Source organism: Ornithorhynchus anatinus, chromosome 2 (assembly GCF_004115215.2).
Source record: "Ornithorhynchus anatinus isolate Pmale09 chromosome 2, mOrnAna1.pri.v4, whole genome shotgun sequence".
Taxonomy (NCBI): domain Eukaryota; kingdom Metazoa; phylum Chordata; class Mammalia; order Monotremata; family Ornithorhynchidae; genus Ornithorhynchus; species Ornithorhynchus anatinus.
Window position 1 is genome coordinate 156,506,630 of NC_041729.1, and position 27,732 is coordinate 156,534,361.

At 47.9% G+C, this 27,732-nt stretch overlaps 1 protein-coding gene across 1 annotated transcript in view; it reads right to left on the bottom strand.

Annotated features, from left to right (window-relative positions):
- The window catches only part of LRIG3 (leucine rich repeats and immunoglobulin like domains 3), a 70,811-nt gene that overhangs the window by 1,514 nt on the left and 41,565 nt on the right, over positions 1 to 27,732 (bottom strand). The window contains exons 6-19 of the mRNA XM_039914737.1: positions 25,815 to 25,958; positions 23,966 to 24,109; positions 20,480 to 20,623; positions 19,129 to 19,272; positions 17,518 to 17,598; positions 16,314 to 16,385; positions 13,185 to 13,256; positions 12,581 to 12,744; positions 10,206 to 10,526; positions 8,595 to 8,876; positions 5,222 to 5,674; positions 3,832 to 3,990; positions 2,721 to 2,864; positions 2,314 to 2,589 (exon numbers count right to left, since the gene is read on the bottom strand). Coding sequence (XP_039770671.1) covers positions 2,314 to 2,589; positions 2,721 to 2,864; positions 3,832 to 3,990; positions 5,222 to 5,674; positions 8,595 to 8,876; positions 10,206 to 10,526; positions 12,581 to 12,744; positions 13,185 to 13,256; positions 16,314 to 16,385; positions 17,518 to 17,598; positions 19,129 to 19,272; positions 20,480 to 20,623; positions 23,966 to 24,109; positions 25,815 to 25,958 — 2,600 coding nt within the window. The remainder of the gene's footprint in view (positions 1 to 2,313; positions 2,590 to 2,720; positions 2,865 to 3,831; positions 3,991 to 5,221; positions 5,675 to 8,594; positions 8,877 to 10,205; positions 10,527 to 12,580; positions 12,745 to 13,184; positions 13,257 to 16,313; positions 16,386 to 17,517; positions 17,599 to 19,128; positions 19,273 to 20,479; positions 20,624 to 23,965; positions 24,110 to 25,814; positions 25,959 to 27,732) is intronic.

Below are 27,732 nucleotides of genomic sequence, written 5' to 3' on the forward strand. Positions count from 1 at the left end.
TTTGGGGGGGTGGGGGAAGGAGGAGGAAATCACAGTTCATCTATCAGTTATTCTGACTCTGCTTTTTTATGAAGATGAACTAACTCTCCAGTGGTTCTCAACCTTTCTTCGGCACCAGGCCAAATGTCAACACAGCCCGCACACCCGTGTCCCGAGAGCTCCCAAAGCAATGCGGCTGATGGGGGGATTTTATCTTTGTTGAAGGGACCTCAAAGGCAGTCTCTTTGGTACTGTTTCCCCCTAAAGGCAACCAGGCACCTTTTCTGGTCTCTTGTTCAATCGGGGTGATCGGTGTTAGTCCCCTCAATCGGCGTTATCGATGGCGTTCATTCATCCGATCGTATTTATTAAGTGCGTACGGTGCGCCGAGTGCCGTACTAAGCGCTCGACCCTAATTCGAGAGCTGTTCGGACAAGAAGGTAGCTGACGACAGGCCTGGCTGGCTTTTCAGCCACGGAGGAGGCAATAAAAAAGGCTACGGATTGTTCCGAGGAGAGGACGCAATGATAGTAACAGTGCTTTTTTAAGCGCTTACTATGCATCAAATGCTGTACTAAAAGTGCTGGGGTAGGTAAGAAAATTAGGTCAGACGCGGTATTACCTCTCCCTCAAGGGGCATTTGTTTTTTCCAGCGGCGGTGATGGGTTGCACTGAACCATTCCCACTCTCTTTCTTTGTCCCCCAAACGAGAAAACGGGGCAAACTGCAAGATGGCTCTCAAAGACGGCAAGTGCACTCCGCGGCTGCTCAACGGAAAGGTTCCGAGAGATCGCTCGAGGCCAGGCCGTGCTGTGGTTGCACACGTTTTCTACATTACTATCGAATAAACGTTCATTCTAGTCTCACAAAGAGTTAAGCGCAGTGGGACCCAGAAGTCCTGGCCTCTAATCGCGGCTCTGCCATGGGACTGATGTGTGACCTTGGCCCAGTGACTGACTTTCTGTGGGGCTCAGTTTCCATCTGTAAAATGGAGCTTGTGACACCTGTTCTCCCTCCCCCGTTTTCCCAGACTCCCTCATGGAGTCTGTAAGCTCGGGGACTGTAAAATGGCTTGCATCTAGCCCAGTGCTTAATACAGCGCTTAGCACAGAGCAAGTACTTAATACCACAATCATTAAGAGTCTGTGTAAATGCGTGGCCCGTCAGAGACCAGACCTGAAACTGAGGGAAGCAGGAGACAAAAGAGGGAGGAGGAAATGATCTAGGACAGGCAGAGACACACGCACACACACCTCCCTTCCATCTCCCCCCACCCTCTGCCTTCCAGTCTTGTGGCTACCCGGTTTCTAACACACAACTTCAAGTTTAAAGTGAGAACGACCCCGTCCGGCCAAAGGAACTGCCCATGGCTGCCGGGTCGGCTGCCGTTTCCCCGTCTCCTACAGTACAGCCAGTTACAGGCTACCAGACATAACAAACCACAATCTTGCGGACACAGCTCCACCCTACAGCTCTTTGTAGTCCCACACCACTTTTTTTTTCCCCCCACAAGGCCGAAAAGCTGAAGGCCTACATCACTCCCTAATTCTTGCTTCCAAGGGTTTTCCACACACAGGGTGGCCCAGAAGACTGCTAGGGGTGTCCCTTTCAAAACCGGTAAAAGAGACCAAACCGCTTCTCAAAATAGGTTCCCCCTCCCCCCGGTTACTGCACTGGGGTTTATTTAATAATAATGTTAATAATGTTGGTATTTGTTAAGCGCTTACTAGGTGCCGAGCACTGTTCTAAGCGCTGGGGTAGACATAGGGGAATCAGGTTGTCCCACGTGGGGCTCACAGTCTTAATCCCCATTTTACAGATGAGGGAACTGAGACCCAGAGAAGTGAAGTGACTTGCCCACAGTCACACAGCCGACAAGTGGCAGAGCTGGGATTCGAACTCATGAGCCCTGACTCCAAAGCCCGTGCTCTTTCCACTGAGCCACGCTGCTTCTCCGTGATAACCGATATTTCTCTTGTGATAACCGACTGCCGCATCGCCTGTCGGTCGCACAGATGGAACGGGTGAGGGCTACCCATCGAGGGAAGCAGCGTGGCTCAGTGGAAAGAGCCCGGGCTTGGGAGTCGGAGGTCATGGGTTCGAATGCCGGCTCTGCCGCATGTCAGCTGTGTGACTGTGGGCGAGTCACTTAACTTCTCTGGGCCTCAGTTCCCTCATCTGTAAAATGGGGATGAAGACTGTGAGCCTCACGTTGGGACCACCTGATTACCCTGTATCTACCCCAGCGCTGAGAACGGTGCTCTCCACATAGTAAGCGCTTAACAAATACCAACATTACTATTATTACAGAGTCCGGGCGGCGGACAGACTTACCCATAAAAGCACAACTCGGTGCGGCAGACATTGGCTCCTGGTGGCCACTAAAATCTGCAGGGTTTGAATTTGGGCTCAGGCATCTGATCCCTTGTCCTTCGCTTTGCGCGTACATGGAATGGATCCGTTTATTCCCCGGAGACGGCATTCCCATCGTACCCATATTCTGGTCATTAGACTCTTCAGACGGGTGGATGGTCGGGTAGCATTCCTTTTTCTTTAAATAACTAGACTCGTAATGATCTGGGCCAACGCTTCTTGGGTCGGGGCTGCAACCTTTTTTTTTTTTTTTTTTTTTGGAAAGAGGGGAAAAAAGAAGGAAGCGACAGGATTAGGATATTAGGATCCCAGATGGGTTCTGAATCGCATCAGGACAGATCCAGAACTCAAAGAAGAGTTAGCCTCACCTGCGTGGCACGCTTCAAACACATCAGGACCGTAAGCATTTCCTTTCAAGTACACAGGTCCCGAAGACCCCACGTAGTGGCATAAGAATGGATCCGGAATAGCTTCCACGTCCGTTTCGCTGCTGGTGTCGATATGGCAGGTACCTTGAAAACACACATCAGTTAATTACTTGATGATCCCGTCTTGTTTCCCGTATCTGCAGAGCCTAGAGACAAAGCTTTCCAGGAAGTCTAGGCCGCTTGATCCTCTCCCAGTGATCTGTCGGCCAGATATCTCATTTTAAAAGTGTTCTCAAACAGCTCCTTGGGCAGGGAATGCACGAGCCCTTTCTGTTGTGTTCTCCCCGGTGTTTAGAACAGTGCTTAGCACTCATGAGGCACTGACTGAATAGCGGTTGGATTTCCTTCCTCCCACACTTGCAAATGCGGTTTTTAACAGGTGTCAGAAGAGGTTTTCTCACCCAAACCCTTCTGCTCTTCTAGACTGCGAGCTGGTTGTGGGCAGGGATTGTCTCTATTTGTTGCTGAATTGTACTTTCCAAGCGCTCAGTACAGTACTCTGCACCAGAAGGCGCTCAAAAAATACGACTGAATGAATGAATGAATGCTCCTGACAGTAAGACGGGAGAGGTGTGAATTAAAATCTAGGAATGATCGGAATGACACTGCCTAACTCAACCAGGGGCAATGGCAAGTAAAGGCAAGCACGGATCTGCTCTGCAGCTCCTCACATGAGCCCATTTAGGGTTTTTGGAAAGCTGAACTCACCCCAGAATTTCACCAAGGTGAAAATTCACCTCGAATCCCTGGCTTTTTGTACCGAGAGACAGTGAAGGGTTTTTCTACTGTCAGAGAAGGAAAACAAAGCTTCCGGCTTCTAGGCCTTAGTTCAGCTCTCGGTCAGTCATATTTATTTAGCGCTGACTAGGTGCGGAGCACTGTACTAAGCGCTTGGGAGAGTACAACAACATCAACAGATGACCAAACCTCTCTGCCTCAGCTAGGTGGAGAAGGTTTCCCGAAGCCCACCACTTTCACTTAATTGGCTTATGGCCGGGGATTTCGAGACACCGCACGCGTCGATGAGATCGCCACACCGGCCCGCACCTACCGTTACTATCGCGCTGCTGGAAGAAGTAGCCGCCCGCGGAAGAAGCCCCAAACTGATGATGGCTCCCGTTCTCCGACGAGCCGTACCCATCCTGCCTCTCGGCGAGGGTCCCCTGGGAGGACAGATAACTGGGAATGTCCGCCGGCAGGTTGGTCTCATCTGAAAGGAAAACCACCACAGTTTGTCGACGCTGAGTACTTTCAGGACGGTAACTCCCCCTCCCTCTCCCTCCCTCCCAACTGACCAATCAATCCATCAGTCGAACTTCCCGAGTGCTTACTATGTGCAGAGCACTGTACTAAGCGCTTGGGAGAGGGCAAGTCACTTAACTTCTCCGGGCCTCAGTTACCTCAGCTGTAAAATGGGGATTAACTGTGAGCCAAATGTGGGACAACCCGATTAGCCTGTATCTCCCCCAGTGCTTAGAAGAGCGTTCTGCACATAGTAAGCGCTTAACAAATACCAACACGGTTATTACAACAGAATGAGCGGGCGGGTTCCCCGCCCGTAACGAGCTTACAGTCTAGAGGGACATAACGGATCCGACGGAACCATGTGCGAGGCGAATCAAATGAGACTACGACCATGGTCTAATGGTGAGAGCAAGGATCTGGGAGGACCTGGGTTCTAATCCCGGCTCCGCTACTTGCCTGCTGGGTGACCTCAGGCAAGTCGCTTCACTTCTCTGGGCCTCACTGACCTCATCTGTAAAATGGGGATTAAGACTCTGAGCGCCACGTGGGACAGGGACGGTCCCAATCCGACTGTCATGTATCTACCCCAGTGCTTAGAACAGTGCCCGGCACACGGTAAGCGCTTTACCAATACCAGAGTTATTGTCATTGTTATTATCTCCGTCGTGCCGTTTTCCGAGACAATTAGGATTTCTTGGCATTATTCTTTGAACTTTCTCCAAGTTCAGCTCTAATTCTGTCTCTTCCTACCTTCCCTACCACCCAAAACAGACCGAGCCTCCCCTCTAGACGGTAAACTCCCTGTTAGGAGAGACCGTGTCCATCTTGTCTTATTGTCCCAAGCATTTAGTAAGTACAGTGCTCGCACGCAGTAAGCCCTCAATAAAAAACATCGATTAAGCGAGAGAGGAGTCTAACGCTGTTTCCGGCCGTCGACCGGAGCCCCCCATCTGCCCTATTTCGGTCGGTGTGTCCGGCAGCGCGGGACCGTCCGGGAGACGTCTCGCTCGGGTAGCCGGAAGGTCCCTCAACGTAAAGGGTCGAACATTTCGGTTCATAACGGGTAGCCGGCACCGGCTGGCATTCTCGAGAACGCAACCGACGAGTCGCCCGTCTGAGGCTCGGAGGGGCTTCGAGACGCAAATCGCCCCAGAACCACAGCGGCCGGACCGCGCGCCAAGCCCGCGTTTCCGCACCTGTGTTGGTCACGCTGCAGTCTTCGTTTCTTCTCCGTGTGTGGTAGATGATGACCACCCACACCAGGGAGGTGCCCACCACGCAGCAAACCACCGCTATGATCACCACGCCCACGGTGGCCCACCCGTCGTCGTCCAGGGACGGGGCCGAGTTCTGAGGCGAGTCGCAGGTGGGCGTGGGGATGACGTTCAGCCCGATGTCGCCCCTCTCCGTCCCCAGCGTGTTGGACATTTCGCAGGTGTACCTGCCGGCGTCCTCCACGTCCGTGTCCACGATGATCAGCAACTGGTTCCCGGCGGCGAAGAAATGGCGCTCCGTCACCACCACGGGGCTGTCGTCCTTGGTCCAGTTGAGCCGGGGCGGGGGGCTGCCGCCCGCGATGCACTGCAGCACCGCCGTCTCCCCTCTGGTCACCGTGCGATCCAACAGCGGCCGTAAGAAGGACGGGGTTTCTGGAAAGGAAGGAGTTTTCAGGCTCCCGTCCCCAACGGAAACGTTCCCCCGTCACGCCGCCCCGATTAGGGACATCGCTGAGTGAGGCGCTGTGGCCCAGTGGAAAGAGCGCGGGCCTGGGAGCCGGAGGACCTGGGTTCTAAACCCAGCTCGGCCACGTGTCACCTGGGTGAGGCACTTCGCTACTCTGGGCCTCAGTTCCCTCGTCTGGAAAATGGGGGTGAATAGTAATAATAATAATGTTGGTATTTGTTAAGCACTTACTATGTGCAGAGCACTGTTCTAAGCGCTGGGGGAGATACAGGGTCATCAGCTTGTCCCACGTGAGGCTCACAGTCAATTGCCATTTTACAGTTGAGGTAACTGAGGCACAGAGAAGTGAAGTGACTCGCCCACAGTCACACAGCTGACAAGTGGCAGAGCCGGAAGTCGAACCCATGACCTCTGACTCCGAAGCCCAGGCTCTTTCCACTGAGCCACGCTGCTTCCCAGCGTGGGACGAAGAATGTGAGCCCCATGTGGGACAGGGACTGTGACCAACTCGATCTGCTTGTATCCATCCCCGCGCTTAGAGTGCCTGACACAAAGTGAGCGCATAACAAATACCATTATTATTACTTAACTTCCTGAGCCTCCGTTACCCTAGCTGCAAAATGGGGATTAAGTCCTATTCCCTCCTACTTAGGATGTGAGCCCCATGTGAGACAAGGACCTGATTAACTGGTATCTACCGCAGCGTTTGGAATACGGCAAGCCGTACTATGACTATTATTTCATTATTATTATTTTTATTATTACGGTCATGATACTTAGCTGGTAAAAAAAAAAAAGAAACTGGGAACACCGATCTTTTCTAGAAGCTGCTTGATTATGGGGGAAAGAGCGCGGGACTGGGAGTCAGGAGGCCGGGGTTCAAATCCTCTTTCTGTCACCTGCCGGCTGTGTGACCTCAGACGAGCCACTTGACTGCTCAGTGACTCAGTTTTCTTATCTGAGTGGACGGAGCATGGGCCTGGGAGTCATGGGACATGGGTTCTAATCCCGGCTCCACCACTTGTCTACTGTGTGACCTGGGACAAGTCACTTCACTTCTCTGTGCCTCAGTTATCTTATCTGTATACCTTGCCTCTACCCCGGCACTTGGAAAAGTGCTTGGCATTTAGCGTGTCTTTAAAGCATCCTCAAAAAATGCTTACTATTCAGTGCACAAAATGGAATTTTACGACTAATAACCTTTCCGACTATAACACGGGAAGCAGCATGGCCTGGTGGAAACACTATGGCCTGCGAATCAGAGGGCCTCGGTTCTAATCCCAGCTCTGCCGACTGCTTGCTGTGTGACCCTGGGTAAGTCGCTTCACTTCTCTGCACCTTAGTCTCCTCAACAGAAAAATGGGGATTAAATACCCACTCTCCCCGCTACTTAGACCGTGAGCCCCATGTGGGAGAGGGACAATGTCCGACCCATTAACCTGGATCTCTCCCAGTGCTTAGAACACTATCACATACTAGGTGCTAAACAAATACCATTTCTTAACAAAAGATTATATCCGGTGGGTTGGGCAGTAAAAAGGTTAAACGTGAAAATGCCACCCCACGACAAAATCCACCTATTGGGAATGAATATGTCCATTTTATACATGCTGATTCAAAACAATTGCACTGAAGCAGACGGAGAGTAGGTAGGGGCTCTAGAATCGACTTTGTTTTCCCATGCTAGGGTCAGGGGCAAGAATGTGGAGTGTTGTTTCCTCACTTCGACGGCACTCTCTGGTTTTACCCTTTTTGAACATTCATCTTCACTTTTATTCTTGGCTTGGATATCAACCCTTCTTTCACTTCGTTGGTTTTACACCAGGGAAGCATTCCGAGCGAGGCAAGATGGGATATCCTTATATCGTCGAACCTTGAGATTAACAATGCAAAAGAAACCCTAACCTCCACGATGCTTCGAGGGGAAGACGGTGGAATGGAAGTTGAGAGCGTGAAGCTCAGCTCCTAACTGAAAATCCCTGGATTCCTGCCTTTTAATTCTACACTAAGAAGCACACATTATTATTATGAAATTTTTAGCTAATAAAGTTGGATTCATTTCGTGCAACTTTTCTCTCTCACCACTTTAAAGTAAGGGGTGTTTCAGTTGGCTTTTATTCCCTCGGGCACCTGACTTTATCCTGTTACAGTTTACAGGTCAAAACTTTGCAAGGCAGGGCAGAAGGGCAGAGATCCTCAGTCCCTCCTCTGAAGCGTAAGGCATTTGGGGGAAGGGAAAGGAGGGAAGAAAAGAGGAAGAAAAGATCTGTTCTCTGAGAGGCGGCACGGCTTAGTGGGAAGAGCATGGGCTTGGGAGTCGGAGGTCATGGGTTCTAATCCCAGCTCCACCACTTGCCCACCGTGTGACTTTGGGCAAATCACTTCTCTGTGACTCACCTCATCTGTAAAATGGGGCTTGAGACCGTGAGCCCCACGTGGGACAACCTGATTACCCTGTAACTACCCCAGTGCTTAAAAAGTGCTTGGCACATAGTAAGCGCTTAGGAAATACTGTCAGTATTAGACTGTAAGCCCCTCAATGGGCAGGGATTGTCTCTATCTGTTGCTGAATTGTACTTTCCAAGCACTTAGTACAGTGCTCTGCACATAGTAAGTGCTCAATAAATACTATTGAAAATAAATATTAGTGAACTCAAGAAAAGTGGACAGTTTTGCTTCCCTGGCCGGCGAGGGGGTCCTCTGGCCATTTCGGGTCCCCCCAGCGGGTCCTTTAAAGTCCAACTGGCTGAGATCCGTGAAAGTGGGAGAGCCGACCCGAGCCCCACGGCACCCTTCCATTCCACACCCAGCTACGATTCTTCTTGAGGCCTCCCAAGAAGATCGATAAATCTACCCTGGGGGCAGATCTTTGAAAGTTCGACTCACCCAGCACAGTGAGAGTGGCATTAGCGGAGATGCTCCCGGCACTGTTTTGGGCGGTACAGCTGTAGACGCCAACGTCCTCGATTTTGACATCCACGATAAAGAACACGTCGTCCTCGGGCATGACGTGCATCCGCCGCTCCCGAGCGGCGGGGAAGTCTGTGCCGCCGTCTTTCTGCCAGGCGATCTGGGGAGCGGGGTGGCCCACGGCGGCACACTCCAGGCGGGCCGTTGCCCCTGCTCGGATGGTCAGATCCATGGGCATCTTTGTAAGCGAAGGCAGCACTGGGGGGGGAAGGGGGAAAGAGAAACCAAATAAAGACGATGAAAACCCCGACGGGGATGAACCTGGCCTTCCTCCGCAGGCCCCGTTCAAGCTTCCTTCGAATCGCGTTCCCTTCCTAATCATGGGATAATGATGGCATTTTTGGTAAGCGCTTACTTTGTGTCAAACACTGAGCTGGGGTAGATAGAAGCTACCAAGCTTCCGCTAGGCCGAGCTGCTTGTCGCTACACCGTACCGCTCCTCTTAAAGGGATCTCCCAATGGCTATCGGTTACTACTGTGATGATGACAGTGATATTTGTTAAGAGATTCCTAGGTGCCAAGCACTGTTCTGAGCACTGGGGTAGATACAAGGTAATCAGGATGTCCCACATGGAATTCAGAGACTTAATCCCCATTTGCCAGATGAGGTAACTGAGGCACAGAGAAGTTAAGTGACTTGCCCAAAGTCACATAGCTGATAAGTGGCGGATCTAGGATCAGAAGCCACAACCTCTGACTCCCAAGCCCGTGCTCTTTCCACTAAGCCAAGCGAAGCCTAGAGGCCTGGAAAATCACTATCTGCTTACAAGTGCCAGCTTCTTTAATGTCAGGATTTAAATTAAATTAACAATTTAAATCAGAACAGTCCAACTAGTGTGATGAGCATAAGGGGAGAGAGAAGGGGAAAGAGAAGGAAGGAAGGGGAGAAAAAGGGACAGTGGGCAAAGAAGCTATGTGACCTTGGGCCCGTCGCTTAACTTCTTTCTACCTCAGTTATCTCATCTGTAAAACGGGGGTTGACCGTGAGCCCCCTGTGGGACAGGGACTGTGACCAACCTAATTACCTTGTATCTAACCCAGCGTTTAGTGGGGTGCCTGGTACATATTAAGCATTTAACAAATACCATAAAAAAAGCAGAGATGAGGGAGGGGATAGAGAGACAGGGGAGAAGCTGGAAACTGGAAGATGGGGATGGGGGGCGGGGGGAGGAAAGGGAAAGAAGAAAACCATATAGAGAAGCAGCGTGGCTCAGTGGCTAGAGCATGGACCTGGGAGGCTGAAGGACCTAGGTTCTAATGCCAGCTCCTCCACGGTTCCGCCGTGTGACCTTGGGCAAGTCATTTAGCTTCTCTGGGCCTCAGTTACCTGATCTGTAAAACGAGGATAAACAGCGTGAGCCCCACATGGGGCAGGAACTGTGTCCGACCTGCTTAACCTATATCTACCCTAGAGCTGAGAAGAGTGCTGGGCACATGGTAAGCGCTTCTAACAAGTACCATAAATATTAGGATGATTCTTATTTCAGGCAGTAGCCCTCTAATGAAGCAAAGAAAAAGATGACGTACTATTAACAGTGAGCTTGGCTTTGATGGAGTAGGATGATCCGAAGTGATTGGAGATGACGCACTGGTACTTTCCTTCGCTGGCAAATTCCACGTTGCGCAGGCGGAGGATGGTCGTGTACTCCATCACTTCGCCCCCCTGGGCCCGGAGGTGGGCGTAATTTTCCATCTCAGCATCGGGAAGCAGTTCGTTGTCCTTCTTCCACGCAAAAGTCATCGGGGAATCACTGCTGCTCGCAGCCGAACAGATAAAACTCAGATTGGAGCCTTTTATTGCCGACTGGGTCTCCGGCTGGACTGTGATCTGAGGTTTCGGGAAATCATCTGTTCGATGGGAAAAAGAAAGGGGAAAATGTTACAAGGGAAAAGAACCGTTAAGCCTCTGGAGTTCTGAAAAAATCTCAAATCGGAACACTGAGAAAACCAACGGGGACTAGGTCAAGTCTTCACTCTGTAGTTTCTCATCTTCCTGATGTCAGATAGTTCCGCACACGCTTCAGGGGTGGGCCTAGAGCTCTTTAAAAGGAGTAAATACCTCTCACCCACTAAATAATCTCACTGAATAGTGCCAAAAAGAAAACTCCCATTTTGGGAGTACCATAAAATATATTTTCTGTTGCTAGATCTCTGGCTGTTAATATCAATTAATTCTCCCAAAAGAATTCTTAAGAAGCTGGCCAAGGTTTGGCCTTCTCGCTCAACCTTCACGTAACTTCGAGAGAATTTCCGGACTACAACAGAAAAAGAGCAAACCACATTGGGAAATAAAAATAAGCCCTCGATATTAGATATGAGCCTACCACAAGGACATACCGACAGTGCGAAGGAAAAAAAGACCCCGCGTAATGAAAAATATTGGCAATTATAAAATGTTAGTTTTAAAACAGAGAATCCATTGAGATGGTGTTTCATTCCAGAGTAGTGCTATAATTAGATCTGGCCAATGCTAATTCTGAATGAGGTATTTTCAATTTTCTGTAACTTTTTGTTCCAGTCACCTTTTTGAATTACAGTTTCGTACCACTGATAAAAATCCAAAAGGGTGGAATTTCAAATACACTCCGTCTAGCCAATATTAAAAAAAAATAATAATAATTTTCTCACTCAGTCACAGATTAATCATCTCAATTCTTCCAATGGTAAAACATAACCGAGATTCACCTCTCAAGATGCAAATTTCAAATTCACGCCAGCGTGAGAATGAGCGTTTGTATATTGAAATGATGAACTGGGCGTCTCTTCCACAGTTCTGGACCGGTCATTGATGTGACACTTTTAGGGGAAAGGAGGGGAAGGCAACTACAGCTTTTTAAAAACAGAAATACTTTTTTCTATTACATGCCTCGCAGAAACTGTAGGCATTCACAGAAAGAAAGCACTAAAGGCTGGATAAGGGCAGACCCAAATTTTGTTGCACTACCATCGTCACATATCTAAAAGCGCCAGTGTTCTTTGGAGAAGAGAGTATTATGTTCCTAGGCAATAATTGGAAATGTTACATTTTAAAACTAAAGTTATGTAGAAGAAATGAATGTGATCGAATTATGAGGACCTCTTGAGAAGCAGCGTGGCCTAGTGGAAAGGGAATGGGCCTGGGAGTCAGAGGACCTGGGTTCTAATCGCGACTCTGCCAGTTGCTTCCTGTGTGACCCTGGGCAGGTCACTTCACTTCTCTGAGACTCAATTTTCTCAGCTGTAAAATGAGGATCAAATGCCTGTTCTCCCTCCTTCTCAGACTGTTAGCCCATGAGGGGACAGGGACCGTGTCTGACCTAATGAACTTGTACCTGCCCCCGCGCTTACAAGGGTGTTTGTCACATAGTTAGCGCTTATCGAATACCATAAAAAAAATCTGAAAATCCAAGATTCAGCCCAACACGAGATTACATAAAGGAATAATTCAGGGGATAAAAGGACTTTCTATTTCTATTCTCCCCAAAGACATGCAGCTCATACACCATCATATGTACTTTAGCTCTGGCACGTGCCTCAAACTTTTCTGTTAAATCATTTCATTACAATTTAAGATATTAAATTCACACTTTCTATGTCTATTCATCTTACAAGTCTTTGATCAAGAGCCCAAAAGGGTCGCTATCAGCCTCCTTGATGCCTTAATATAACTTAAAGATACTTTCAAAAACACAATTTAAAAATGTAACCTAAGAGCATTAAAAAAAAAAAAATCCTTCGCTAGCTAGGGTGCTCTGTGGGGACGCTAAATTAGAAAACTCTCTCCATCTGGAGATCAGTGTAATAAATATTAACTCTAGGAAAGGAGAAACAAAAACGTCCAATGTTTTGCTACTGGAAAAAAGGGTTCCCACAAAAATCAACATTTTTGGGACGGGGGAGGATGGCAAAACAAATATACTCACCACACACAAAACCATCTGGGCTCACAGCAAAAATACTTCTCCCTTTCAGCAGCTGAGGATGGGCACAACTGCCAATGACAAAGCTTTGAAAGCTGTTTTCTGCCACCCACTGTGGAAACCATTTTAGCTGGCAATCACACAAAAGACTGGATGTATTTAAATGCCTGCGGAGAATAATTACAATCAATTTGTTTCATACGAAGTGAAGATCTCTATAAGCCAAAGTCTACCCTGACTACAAACAGACCGATGCGTTTCAGGCTGCAGACAATAGAGCTGACATTATAAACCGGCTCGCTGGACAGATTTATTGTATTGCAAGGTCTATCGACCGGACCGCATTTCTGGTTTCCCAACCCTTATAACATTAACATCGGAGTTTTCGATTTACGGAACTCCACTGAGGGCGACGCGACCCGATCAAGGACCGATCCACAAATTACTTTCCAGGCCCCACCCACGAAACGTTTTTCACTGAAACGATGTATGGTACGTGGAAAATTTGAATAACGCCATGGTCTCTGTTCACAGAGAGCTGAAGGAATTCAGGGGTGCTGTCAACGCCTTCTATTCCACATCAAATAACCTAAGGATGAAAACTTACAATTCCTGAAGTTTCTTCATTTGTGAAAATGCATTGCCCTGTATAGACATGATGGCATTGTTGCTCAGGTCTCTGAAAAATGAAAAAGAAAAACACCTCACATGTACGACAGATTCAACAGAGAGATTTCACGTTAACCAGGAAGGTGCCTGTCTCGAATTGAATAACGAAAATCTCAGAAAATATAATTTCTATTAATAGTTTACTGTAAATGCAGATCAATCGAGTGCTTACTGTATGCAGAACACTGTATTAAGTGCCTGGGAGAGTACTATCCAACCGAGTTGGCAAACATGCTCTCTGCCCACAACAAGCTTACAGTCTAGAGGTGGAGATAGACAATAATATATATGAAAAATTTACACATATATGCGCAAGTGCTGTGGGGCTGAGGGTGGGGGAATAACAAATGCCTAAAGGGCACATATCCACGTGGACAGATGTCCAATTAATCCTTTTTTTGTTTTGTTTTTTTTGGTAACACTGGAAGACCACCAGCTGTCATTTGGTATTTTATGATTTCTACCGTGGGAAGCAGCCCAGCCTACTGGAAAGGGCGCAGGAGCTAGGAGTCAGGAGAACAGTAACGCAATACGATCATAATTGTGGTATTTGTTAAGCGCTTACTATGTGCCAAACACTGTACTAAGTGCTGGGGTAGGTACATGAGAATCAGGTAATAATAAGGTTGGGATTTGTTAAGCACTTACTATGTGCAGAGCACTGTTCTAAGCGTTGGGGTAGATATAGGGTAATCAGGTTGCCCCACGTGAGGCTCACAGTTAATCCCCCTTTTACAGATGAGGTCACTGAGGCCCAGAGAAGTGAAGTGACCCGCCCACAGTCACACAGCTGACCAGTGGCAGAGCCGGGAGTCGAACCCATGACCTCTGACTCCGAAGCCCAGGCTCTTTCCACTCCATATGGATGGAGCTCACGGTCCAAGTAGGAGGGAGAACAGATATAGAATCCTCATTCTGCAGATGAGTAAATCAATCAATGTTATTTACTGAGCACTTACTGTGTGCAGAACACTGTATTAAGTGATTGGGAGAGTACACTACAACAAAATTAGCAGACAGATTCCCCACCCGTAAGAGCGAAAATGAGGCACAGAGAGGTTAAATGACTTCCCCAAGTCACACAGCAGGCCACCCTGCAGCTCCACCACTTCTCCGCTGTGTGACCTTACACAAGTCTCTTCACTTCTCCGTTTCCTCATCTGTAAAACGGGGATTAAGGCCGTGAGCCTCACGTGGGACATGGACTGTGCCCGATCTGAGTAACTTGTGCCTATGCCAATGCTTAGTACAGTGCACAAAATACACGCTTAAATGCCATGAAAGAAAAATAAATGTCACAGCCGGAATTAGAACCGAGGATCACTGACTTCCAGGCCCCTGCTCTTTCCACTAAGCCACGCTGCTTCTCCCCAGTCGGTTCTGTTTACCGAGGTTCCTTCCCGAGGGCTCGGAAATCAGCGGAAAGATTAAGAGTGAGGTAAAGACCGCCAAGAGAAGAACAAAAGGTCAGAGAAATGAAAAGTCAGTGAGGGTGCGGCCATTAATTTTCTTTTCCCCGGAGTGAGGCAAGAAGAAGGCCAAAGCAGTTTTTCGGGGACAACTGAGTCCAAACAAAAGCCTCCAAAACACTACGGGCACAGTTAAAGACCGCCTAGACTTCTCCAAGACGCAAGCCACGTTGCGGCGGGCCGTCCTTCCCTCCCAGCCCCTGCCTTAGCGTGCTGCTTCTCACGGGACCGCCGGCTGAGCGGCCCTGCCGCGCCGTGGCCGGCGGGCCGGAGCTTCGGCCCAAACATCTGCTTAAATACCTTCGGGCACTCGTCCTGGGAGCCCCCTGAAGCTCCGGCAGCCACCCAGATGACCCCAAATAACCAGGTGCGGGGTTGGCGGGGGGGCAAGTTACAACAGACCTGAGGTTAGGGGGCGGGGAAATAAATAAATAGAATTCCGGTGTCAAATTCTCATCCAAGACTACAGATCTCAGTGAAAATGCAATAAGATGCTGTAAAAATGCAGATGGCAAAAAGCTCGGAAGGCAATATATTATATTTACGTCCCTACGTGCGTCGACGTGTGTCGATTTCTCTCAATATTTCTCTCCACATAAACACACACACCTTAATATACTAAAACTATTTGCCTACATTGTATAAAGTCATGTCGGTCCCAGGACAACTAATAATAATAATAATAATAATAATGGTAATGATAGTATGTTTGAAGCGCTTACTATGTGCCAAGCACTGTTCCAAGCGCTGGGGTAATAATATTTACGATACTCGTTAAGCGCTTACTATGTGCCGAGCATTGTTCTAAGCGCTGGGGTAGATACAAAGTAGTCAGGTTGTCCCACGTGGGCTCAAAGTCTTAATCCCCATTTTCCAGATGAGCTGAGGCACAGAGAAGTCCAGTGACTTACCCAAGGTCACAGAGCAGACAAGTGGCAAAGTCGGAATTAGAACCCATGACCTTCTGACTCCCAGGCCCGTGCTCTATCCACTACGCCACGCAGCAGGCTATCAGCTTGTCTCACGTAGGGCTCACAGTCTTAATCCCCATTTTACAGATGAGGTAACTGAGGCTCAGAGAAGTTAAGTGGCTTGCCCAGAGTCACACAGCTGACAAGCGGTGGAGCCAGAATTAGAACCCGTGACCTGACTCCCCAGCCTGGGCTCCTTCCACTAAGCCAGGCTGCTTCTCGCAGAAGGCAGAGAGGGTGAATGAACCACAAAAGCCAAGTGCTAAGCAGCAGCCCAAGGTCTGGATCTTCCATCAGGGGTTCCGACCCAGGGAGAGAGGATGAATGGCATGGGCGTGAGCCTCAGGGACAAGCAGAGACCAAGCTAGGAACAGAGAGACAGAGAGAGAGGAAAAGAATGAAAAGCTGAAAGGAAAAAAGGCAGGGAAAAAGAGGAAAAATACACCCTCAATCAGAAAAAGTCCAGCAACTTTCACTATCACATCAATACACAGATTTCTACAGGCTTTTTTTTTTAGGCAGTCAAGAGCTGTAGCTACGACTTTACGTTCCAATGAGGATTTCAAAAATAAACATAGTATGGTTAGTTTTGGACACGGTGAAGTCAACGGGGTTTCAACTACTCACAGGTGTTCGAGTGCATCCAAGCCAGAAAATGCCTTCTTTGTAACAGATCGAATCCGGTTTCCTTGAAGCATCCTAAAATTAAATATATATTGCAAAGAAAGAGACAGTTGGAGAGCTCTGAAGAAACCCAACAATTGCTGTTTCATGAACTTACTATGACAGTGTTTTTTGAAAATGGGAATGGATTGCTCATTTCCTTTTCAATGAAACAACAAGTACATCCCCTGAGCCTAACTGTATATGTTATGGAAGGTTCTCAAGGTGACTGGTATATAAAATAAATATACGTATGTACATTAGTGTCTGTCTTCCCCTGTAGACTGTGAGCTCGTGGTGGGCAGAAATGTGTCTGCTGTTGTATTTTACTCTCCCAAGTGCTTAGTACGGTGCTTTGCACACAGTAAGCGCTCAATAAATATGAATGAACATCTACAATAAGTTGATAGAACTTCTTTGACTGAGATAAGCCTCTCGCTGTGGCATTTCCTCACAGCCCGACTCCACTATACGCTGGATAGCTTCACTACGGAATATTCAATCAACCAGTTGATGGTATTTACTGAGCTGTGTGCAGAGCTCTGTACTAAGCACCTGGGAGGGTACCATCTGATAGTTGGTAGGGTCCTGATCCCTGCCCTCAAAGAACTTAAAGGCTTGACCTAGGAGTTCTGTACAGATATACAACCGCTTCATATTTCCTATGATGGGCTATAAATAGTCCTACTACTACTAATAATATACGTGGCATTTGTTAAGCGCTTACTACATATCAGGAATTGTAATATGCTCTGGGGTGGATACACGCAAATCGGGTTGGACGCTGTCCCTGTCCCACGTGGGCTCACAGTCGCCATTTAACAGACGGGGGACTCGAGGTCCAGAGAACTGAAGTGACTTGCCCAAGGCCACACAGCAGACAAGTGGCGGAGGCAGAATTAGAACCCAGGCCCACGTTCCACCCACAAGGAAATGGCGATGTGAGTTTCGGAAACAGCAAACGTATAAACCTCTGCTCCGGCTATATCTGAGGGCTTAATCGATGCTGATTGATTTTCCGTGCAAAAAAAATCCATGCCTTGAACTAGCTGCCAAGGGCCCACCGGCTCAAGTACAACTTCAGATGCGATTTACGAAGGTCATCGGGTGGCCCACCCCAGTGGTCAGAACGTGATGCGGACGGGCCGTCCGGGAAATGGTCACTTACAGCTTTTTAAGCTGATCGAGTCCAGAGAAGGCGCCGCTCATATCTTCAATAGTCCAAGAGATTTCATTGTTCTTCAGATCCCTGTTGGCCAAAGACAAGGTGACGTTGAAGGCATTCCAACCGATAACCGTCCGACCCAAGTAAAAAGCTTCCTCGAACCGCACAAATCACGAGGGTTGGGCTCGAAGAACCGCCCGAAACACAAACACATCCTCCGTTCCGTAAATACGGGAAACAGCGTGGCCTAGTGGAAAGAGCACGGGTCTGGCTGCCAGAGGATGTGGGTTCTAATCTATTTGTCTGCTGCGTGACCTTGGGCAAGTCACTTCACTTCTCTGGGCCTCAGTTCCCTCATCTGCAAAGTGGGGGTTAAGACTGTCAGCCCCATGTGGGACAGGGATTACATCCAACCCGGTTATCTTGAATCTATCCCAGCACTTTGAACACTGCTTGCCACATAGTAAGCACTTACCCAGTACCGCGAGATCATGAAAAATGACCGAGGAGCCATCCGGCTCAAGGTTCTGACCCCAAAACCCAAGGAACCGACTCCCTTGAGTTCCCCACCTCCTCAAGGGAGTCTGAGAGCACCAAATGCAGCGGCAGATAGGCAGCTTCAAACGCTCAGATGAGCAGGTAGAAGCCAACCCCTGAAAATATTAACCTGAAGCCAACATTCCAACCACGTGAGGAAGAGGCTGACAGGGCACCCAAAGCACCTTACACCTTTGCCATCTTACACCTTTGCCATTCACACGATGAACTCAGTTCCCCCAGGTCGAACGAACTCAAGACTTTTCAACCCAGCAGTGAATTCCGACGTTAAGTTTCTAAATCAACTGAAGATCCTTCTCACACCCTTCCATCCTAATTACCTTACACACACACACACACACATATATATATATATATATATATATATATATATATATATATATATTTGGAGAGAAGGAGGGAGGAAAAGATATCTAAATCTCTCTCTCTCTATATATATATGTGTGTGTGTGTGTATATATATGTATATATATATATAGTATTTGTTAAGCACTTACTATGTGCCAGGCATTGTTCTAAGCGCTGGGGTAGCTAAAAGGTAACGATGCTGGACAAAGTCTCTGCCCCACGTAGGGCTCCTAGTCTTAATCCCCATTTTATAGATGAGGTAACTGAGGGACAGAGACATGAAATCACTTGCCCAAGGTCACGCAGCAGGCAAGTGGCGGAGCTGGGACTAGAACCTAGGTCCTTCTGACTCCCAGGTCCGGGCTCTCTCCATTAGACCGCGCTGCTTTTCACCCACATATATATAGTTCTCTGCCCTTTTTGAATCTAGAGGCTAGAAAGGATTAAGACTTCACTTAAATGTTTCTCTGATCAGTTGCCACAGGAGATAAATGCCCCACTAAGAGGCAGGGACACTGTGGCATTATAGCAGCAACCCTGTCCTCTTGAATTCTTAGAAGTAACAAACATAATGAAGTAGCCCAAATACTCTAACAAACATTAAATCACTAATCCCACATGGTGCATACATTCTACAGGTAAAAAAATAACGGTTGTCAAGAAATAATTCTTTAATTTCATGTCCAGGAAGCGAAACATTCAACTTACAGGGTCTGTAAACTGGCAAGTCCTCGGAAAGCACAGTCGGCAATGTAGCTTACTTTGTTGTTCCCAATAGAGAGTGTATTTAGTAAGTTTAAACCAATGAAGCTTGAGTCATCTAATCGTGTTAAGTGATTGAAAGTCAGGTCGCTGGAAAGTAAAAGGAAAAAAAAAGCATTAGTTGTGATGATGATAACTTGCTTTTAATAGTAATAATAATAATACTGATGGTATTTTTAAGCACTTTCTATGAGCCGGGCACTGATACAAGCAAGTGAGGTTGGACAAAGATCCCGTCCCACGTGGGGGTCACAGTCTCAATCCCCACTTTACGGATGAAGTAACTGAAGCCCAGAAGAAGTGAATTAACTTCCCCGAAGGTAATAATAATAATAATAATGTTGGTATTTTTTAAGCGCTTACTATGTGCAGAGCACTGTTCTAAGCGCTGGGGTAGATACAGGGTCGTCAGGTTGTCCCACGTGAGGCTCACAGTCTTCATCCCCAATTTGCGGATGAGGTAACTGAGGCACAGAGAAGTTAAGTGACTTGCCCACAGTCACAGAGCAGACAAGAGGCAAGTGGGAATTGGAACTCATGACCTTCTGACTTCCAGGACTGTGATCTATACACTAAGCCGTGCTTCTTCTCTACTGGTAGATAGCTTCTATTTTTCCCCAGGAGTTTTTGCATAGATTATCTTATTTTATCCTCACAACTTCCTTTTGAGGTAGGAAGAGGCAGACATGACTAACTCCATTTTACAGATGACGAAACCAAGGCCCAAACAGGTTAAGGGTCCGGCCCGTGTCAGAGCTGGGACTAGAACCCAGATGCTATTTATCCTTACGTTCCCAAGTGCTTAGTACAGTGCTCTGCACACAATAAGCGCTCAATGGGTATAACTGGATGAATGAATGAATCTGACTCTCCGCCCCGTTCTCTTTCCATTAAACTATACTGTCTTCCTAATGATATGCTTAGTATTCGACACCCTTATTTTACAAAAGCAAACTTCTTTGGTAATAATAATGCTCACGGGAAAAAAAAAAAAAATCTGTTCTATTTGCACGCAGCTTGTGAATTATTTCCGGCCCCGGCACGTCACAACAGAATGCCATCTTCTCATTTAAAAATGTGATCGTGTCGCCGTTCGAACACAAGTGTCGGAGAGAAGCGAGGCGGTCACGGTTGGTTTCGACTTCTCGTAACAAAGTACGCCCATCTCGCACACAAAAGAAACTGCCGTTGCACCTCGGAAACCTTGTTATGACAATTTCACAGCTCGCCGGCAAGCAGCTCGTGCTCTGGCGTGAACTCCGCGCTCGAACCTGGAAGGGAATGAAAGGCGACTCACAGCTCGCTGAGTTTCTGGCAAAACTCCCAGGCGTCGGGACTGATCCTGCTGATGGCATTCTGGCTGAGATGCAGCTCCTGCAACATCAGCAGGCCGTAAAGCCAGCCCTTGGTGATCTCGCTCAGGTGGTTCTTGTCCAGCTGCCTACAGAGCCGAAAGGACAAAGCACACCATTCAAACGCTCGCCCTGTGAATGGTAGGTGGACTCGCTTTTTTTTTAAAAAAAAATAGGATTTGTTAAGCGCTTAGTACGTGCCGATCGCTATAAGATACGAGCTAATTGGGTTGGACCAGGTCCATGTCCCACCTGGGGCTCACCGGTTTTATTGCCCATTTTACAGAGGAGGCAACCGAGGCACAGAGAAGTCAAGTGACTTGCCCGGGGTCACGCAGCAATTCGAGATGGCAATTTTGATACATCTGTTCGTATATTTTTCTTTAGGCCTACCACTGTGCCATTCCAAAGGATTTTTGGGGGGTGGCGGGGATAAAGAGGGCCAGTGACATATACCACCCTCCCAGCTGCTACCAAGAAAAAGAGGGGAATTATTCCATTCAGTCTGTCTGCACCACTGGGGATTCCACTTACGCTACGGCTATTTCACAGAACTCTGCCACTTTCCCACCACCCACGCTTCCGCTCCACATAGTAGGCGCTTAACAAATCCCAACATTATTATTAAGAGGCAGAGCCGGGTTTAGAACCCAGATCCTCCTGACTCCCAGGCTCGGGCTCTGTCCACTAAGCCACGTTTCTGCCAACTCTGTTGGGTTACGTCTGCAAACCCCGTTGCATTGTACTCTCCCAGGCGGTTCGCACAGTCCTCGGTACGTAGGAAGTGCTCAATAAATCCCATTCACTGGTCGACTGACCGATGGAAAGAAGAGGGTCACGAAGTGAGCCTCAAAAAGTGAAAAGTCACCAGCAGACGAGTCGAGGCTGGAGACTGGAGGGCCATTCTTTGATGCACGAAGGGGTGGGGTGACGACTCACGTTCTAGTTATTGTTCAATACAAAGAGAGCTGGATTATTCCGAACTCTATCCGACCGTACACTCTGGGAGCAGACATTTCAAATAGCCTCCAAAAATAAACCGTCTCATTCTCCTGGGGAATGTCCCTCCCCAGCAGGAATAACTTGTCAATCCTTTTTTCCCCCTTATACGGTACTTGTTAAGCACTATTTGCCAGGCACTGTACGAAGCAATCGGGTAGATACAGGATAATCAGGCTGGACACAGTCTCTGGCCCACAGAGGGCTCACAGTCTTAATCCTCATTTTACAGATGAGATAACTGAGGCACAGAGAGGTAAAGTGATTTGTTCAAGGTCATACATCAGTCGAGCGGCGGAGGCAGAATCGTTCATTCATTCATTACTATTTATTGAGCGCTTACTATGTGCAGAGCACTGTACTAAGCGCTTGGAATGTACAAATCGGTAACAGATAGAGACAGTCCCTGCCCTTTCCAGGTCCTCTGACTCCCGGGCCTGTGGTCTTTCCACTAGGCCGTGCTGCTTCTCAGAATAATCCGTGATACTTCGAAGCTGCTCGAGTCCATTCAGTGGTATCTATCGAGCGCTTCTTGGGTGCAGATTACACACGGTTCGCTCCATCCATAAGTTTATTCTATTTCTTTGCAGTACTTGGGAGAATGCAACAATCAACAGACACATGGAGGAGGCAATCTAGAGTGAATCTGAACGCTGGATCCTCCACTTCCCTGGGGAGTCCTGACGTAGCTGGTTCTGGGGTGCCGATCTGCATTTTGTGGCTCCAGCTAGTTCACAGAACGTCCCCTTCCAAAAGCCCGTCGGGGAGAGAGTTCCCAATGCAGCCTTGCATCTTCCTCTACCGGAATTTCTGATGAACCGGCACCTCCCATTTCCCTGGGAAATTAGACTAAAAGGCTTTTATTGTACTTGGCTTCTATTTTTCAAAAAAAAGTGTTTGTTCTCTAAGATGCCAATGGATATGCATTCCAATAGCACTGGTTACATCAAACAGCGTGGCTCAGTGGAAAGATCACGGGCTTTGGAGTCAGAGGTCATGGGTTCGAATCCCGCCTCTGCCACTTGTCAGCTGTGTGACGGTGGGCAAGTCACTTCACTTCTCTGTGCCTCAGTTCCCTCATCTGTAAAATGGGGATGAAGACTGTGAGCCCCACGTGGGACAACCTGATTCCCCGGTGTCTACCCCAGCGGTTAGAACAGTGCTCTGCACATAGTAAGCGCTTAACAAATACTAACATTATCAAATAGAACTCAAACAGAAAAAAAACCCACAGTCAATTGAAAGGTTTATTATTAGACTTCTCTCTTAGCAGAGGGGGAATTAGAACACAAGGTCTCTGATTCTGACCTCTGCTACCAAACAAATGGAGTGAGGGGCAGGGAGGAAAGTTAAAGAGGGTCCAGCAGAAAGGGGGACAAAACGGAAAGCTGAACACTTCACCAGCTCAGTGGCCACCCTGGTCCTTCCATCCTCAAGGAGGGCAGCCCCACTGGACTAAAAACTCCTTGAGGGCAGGAATCATACCTACCAACCTAGTTTACTGCACGCTACTAAGCGCTCCGTCAGTGCTCAGCTTACTGTAATAACAATAATAATAATAGTATTTGTTAAGAGCTTACTGTGTGCCAGGCACTGTACTAAGCGCTGGGGTGGATACAAGCAAATCAAGTTGGACGCAGTCCCTGTCCCACGTGGGGCTCACAGTCTTAGTCCCCATTTTACAGATGAGGGAACTGAGGTGGCCCAAGGTCACACGGCAGGTAAGTGGCGGAGCCGGGATTAGAATCGACTTGCCCAAGGTCACACAGCAGACACATGTCGGAGCCGGGATTAGAACCCATGACCTTCTGACTCCCAGGACCGGGCTCTATTCAAGAGGTCATGCCGTTTCCCCAGCAGCATGCAAGCGCTCAATAAATGCCACTGGTTGATTGATTGCCCGGAGTCGCCTCCGAGGCTGACTACAGCGAGCACCCCGCGACTCCCAGCCAACCCATCCTTGAGGTGAGACAGCCCAAACCAGTGCCCAGGCCAACGCGATGCCCGCCCGGCCCTAGCTGCCATCCCCGGGGGCGCCGTACGGCTTGCCCCGCTGCAGCGGTCCAGGTTGGCAGCTGGCTGAAGGGGAGGAGAGCAACTCCCCCTCTAAGACGCTTCAGAGACGCTGACGTCGGGCCCGAGATACCACCCCGACCGCCCGCTTCTGCTGCCTTGATGGCTGTGGCCAGAGAGGAGAAAGCAGGTCACAGCTAGAAGAAGAGAGAGAGAGAGAGAGAGGGACGAGAGAAGAAAAAGAGACAGAGGCGGATACAGAGACACAGATTCCGGGAGGAAAAAAGTGAGTAATGGGGTACTGTGAGAAGGCTAAAATCCAACACAAATCACACTGGTGGAAAAAAGAAAAACCGCCTGGAGTACCATTGTCTAAACTACTATATATTCCATAAGAAAACGCGAAAGCTCAGACTTACAAGATTTCCATGTTGCTGAGCCCCCAAAATGCTCCGTCCATAAGTTTAATTATTCCATTTCTCTGCAGCTTTAGCGATTTCAGGCCTCCAAGTCCTTGGAAGGTGAGTCCATCGATTCTTTTAATTTTGTTGCGGGTTAATTCTCTTCATAAAATTTAAGTTAAAAAAATGAGTTTAGTTGACCTTAAATCCATAATCAGCAGTCACAGACACACAGTTCGCTAGGCAGAAAGAACCGACTTACCCCGGTAGGGCCCCTCGGTTTTTCCACGATTAGGTTACCTCAATTATTAAACACAATTTTCAGTGCATTCTATTTAGCAGCAGCTTATTTAGCAGTCTACCTTCCATCTAAAACCTTCTTTCCTCATGCTATGGGCATATGCTTTCAGGTTGTTAAAAATCAGATCGTTTCAGAGACAAATTCATGCGAGGGAAGGGCAGACATCTTCAATAGTGTTACGTGAGTAATTAATAATTGCATTAAATCCAGGAAGAGGGGCTGCAACACTGTACACACACCTTAAATTTTACATGAATCAGTAAAGTCGCATCAGCATCTCCCACCCCTAAAGGCACTATCAATCGATCGTATTTACTGAGCACTGTACTAAGCTCTTGGGAGAATACAACACGGTCCCTGCCCATAATGAACTTACAGTCTGATGTTGACAAAAGCCGACATTATCACCAAGGAAATAAAAACCTCTCCCTTTGGGGCCCCAATTACTATCTAAAAACAAACATTTATCTTAGTCTTTTCTCTCTACTAGACTGTATATTATCCACACCACCCTCAGCCCCTAAACGTCTAAGTGCTTAACCACAATTTAGTTATTTTAATAATAATGCTAATGTTGGTATTTGTTAAGCGCTTACTATGTGCAGAGCACTGTTCGTAGCGCTGGGGTAGATACAGGGTAATCAGGTTGTCCCACGTGAGGCTCACAGTCTTCATCCCCATTTTACAGATGAGGTCACTGAGGCCCCGAGAAGTTCAGTGACTCACCCACAGTCACACAGCTGACAAGAGGCAGAGCCGGGATTCGAACCCATGACCTCTGACTCCCAAGCCCGGGTTCTTCCCACTGAGCCACGCCGCTTCTCATTTTTGATGTCTGACTTCCGATCTAGACCGTGAGCTCCTTCGTTGGCAGGGGAAGGGCCTACCGACCGTGTTGTACTGTACTCTCCCAGATGCTTAGTACAGTGTTCTGCACATAGAGAGCGCCCAATAAGTACCACTTTAATTGACTGGTTACATGGTTATCCACCTTCTTCCAGATGATGCAAAGGATAGCTGCCGTAGGTGACTTGGGCGATTTCATATTTTAATTCATGAAGCCACGGAAGTCAAAAAACCCCAAGCTGCCTCCCCAAGTTTCTCTTGGCAGCGTGGCTCAGTGGAAAGAGCCCGGGCTTGGGAGTCAGAGGTCATGGGTTCGAATCCCGGGCTCTGCCACTTGTCAGCTGTGTGACTGTGGGCGAGTCACTTCACTTCTCTGGGCCTCAGTGACCTCATCTGTCAAATGGGGATGAAGACTGTGAGCCTCACGTGGGACCACCTGACTACCCTGTATCTACCCCAGCGCTTAGAACGGTGCTCTGCACATAGTAAGTGCTTAACAAATAACATTATTATTATTGGAAACATTCTTTCTTTTTATTCCACTTGCTGACTTTGATACAGAACACATCACGAATAAGCATTCGGAGTACATTAAGACTCCGGCGCATCCAAGAGTCACCTTTTGGCAAGATGGTAGCCCAATTTGAAAGGTTCGGGATCTTGCACATTTGGACGGGGAAAAAGCTAAAAGAAAAAAACCCCACCGCCTAGTGCACTTACAGGTGCTGGAGATGGGGCAGTTTAAACATCTTCGAAGGAATGGAGGTGATTTTGTTCCTGTTCAGTTTCAACACCTGAAGAGTGTTGGCAAGGCCATCTAATGAGCCGGGCTCCAACGACTCGATCCGGTTGTTGTTCAAGTACCTGGGGAAAGAAAAATTCGAGATGAGCTTCCTCTTTTCCTGCAAACTTATGCCTCCTCATTGCGGAGAACTATTTTTGAGGCTGGGATCGACCCGTTGTAGCTTGTGACCATTTGGGCTGGTTTCTGTGGTTTGGTGCGGAGTGTGACCTACTGACTCTGCATCACCTTAAGTAGTGGCCACCTGCAGGCCTGGAGGAATGTGAAAATTTGAAGCTCAATCATTCGTTCATTCCTATTTATTGAGTACTTACCGTGTGCAGAGCACTGTACTAAGCGCTTGGGAGAGTACGCTATAACAATAAACAGCCACATTCCCTGCCCACAGTGAGCCTACAGTCTACAGTCTGAAGCAGCGTGGCTCAGTGGAAAGTGCGCGGGCTTGGGAGTCAGGGGTCATGGGTCCTAATCCCGGCTCCGCCGCTAGTCAGCTGTGTGACCTTGGGCAAGTCACTTAACTTCTCTGTGCCTCAGTTAACTCATCTGTCAAATGGGGATTTAAAAAAAAAAAAAAACCTGTGAGCCCCACGTGGGACAACCTGATCGTCTTGTATCCCCCAGCGCTTACAACGGTGCTTTGCACATAGTAAGCGCTTAACAAATAACACAATTATTATTATTACAGGACGAGCTTACGGCCTAGACGGCTCTGGCACCTGAGAATTAGCTCGTGAACTGATGAAATTTACTTTGAAACTTCACTCTTCATTTGAAATAAAATGTAGCACGTTAATTCTGCTCAAGCACACACTAAAAAAAAAAAGTAAAGTGGCATTTGTTAAGTGCTTCCTATAAGCCAGGCACTGTACTAAGCGCTGGGGTGGAAACAAGCAAATCAGGTTGGACCTAGTCTCTGTCCCACGTGGGGCTCACTGACTCAATCCCCATTTTACAGATGAGGTAACTGAGGCCCAGAGAAGTAAAGTGATTTGCCCAAGGTTGCACGGTAGACAAGTGGCGGGGCCGGGATTAGAACCCGTGACCTTCTGACTCCCAGGCCTGGGCTCTATCCACTAAGCCAGGCTGCTTCTCGTGAAATGATCATGAGTACCTTCCGCCGATATTGCTATTTCTGCCCCCTTTAGGGGTCTACTTTTTCACAGTGTTCACCTGCCACCAATATTGCTATTTCAGCCCCCTTTAGGGGTTTACTTTTTCACAGTGTTCACGTGCCTTTTTGGTCAGCGGGGTCTATTCAAGTTTCAATATTAAAATTATAATTAATCATAAACGTATCATAAATAGTAATTATAAATGATATTACTTATCGATACTCATATATTGCATAGATATAATATATGGATATATTTATATGATTATAAATTAAATTTAGAATTATAATATTGAAATTAATGGTCTATTAAAGTTTTGTGAATAACAATGATGGCATTTGTTAAGAACTTACTATGTGCCCAGCACTGCTCTAAGCTCTGGGGTAGATACAAGGCCATCAGGTTGTCTCACGTGGGGCTCACGGGCTTCATCCCCATTATACAGATGAGGTAACAGACACAGAGAAGCTAAGCGCCTTGCCCGAAGTCAACACAGCTGACAAGTGGCAGAGGCGAGATGAAAACCCACGACCTCTGACTCCCAACCCGGTGCTCTTTCCACTAAGCCACGTTGCCCAAACAAGGTGGCTACTGAAAAGGGCACTGCACCCTCGGTCCTTCCAGAACGTTATACATTTGGGTGAGATGATAGCAGGGATTTAGGGTAGGTTTTTCTGCCAACCCACTCATCTGGATAGAAGGAGGTGCTACATCGGAAGGGAAC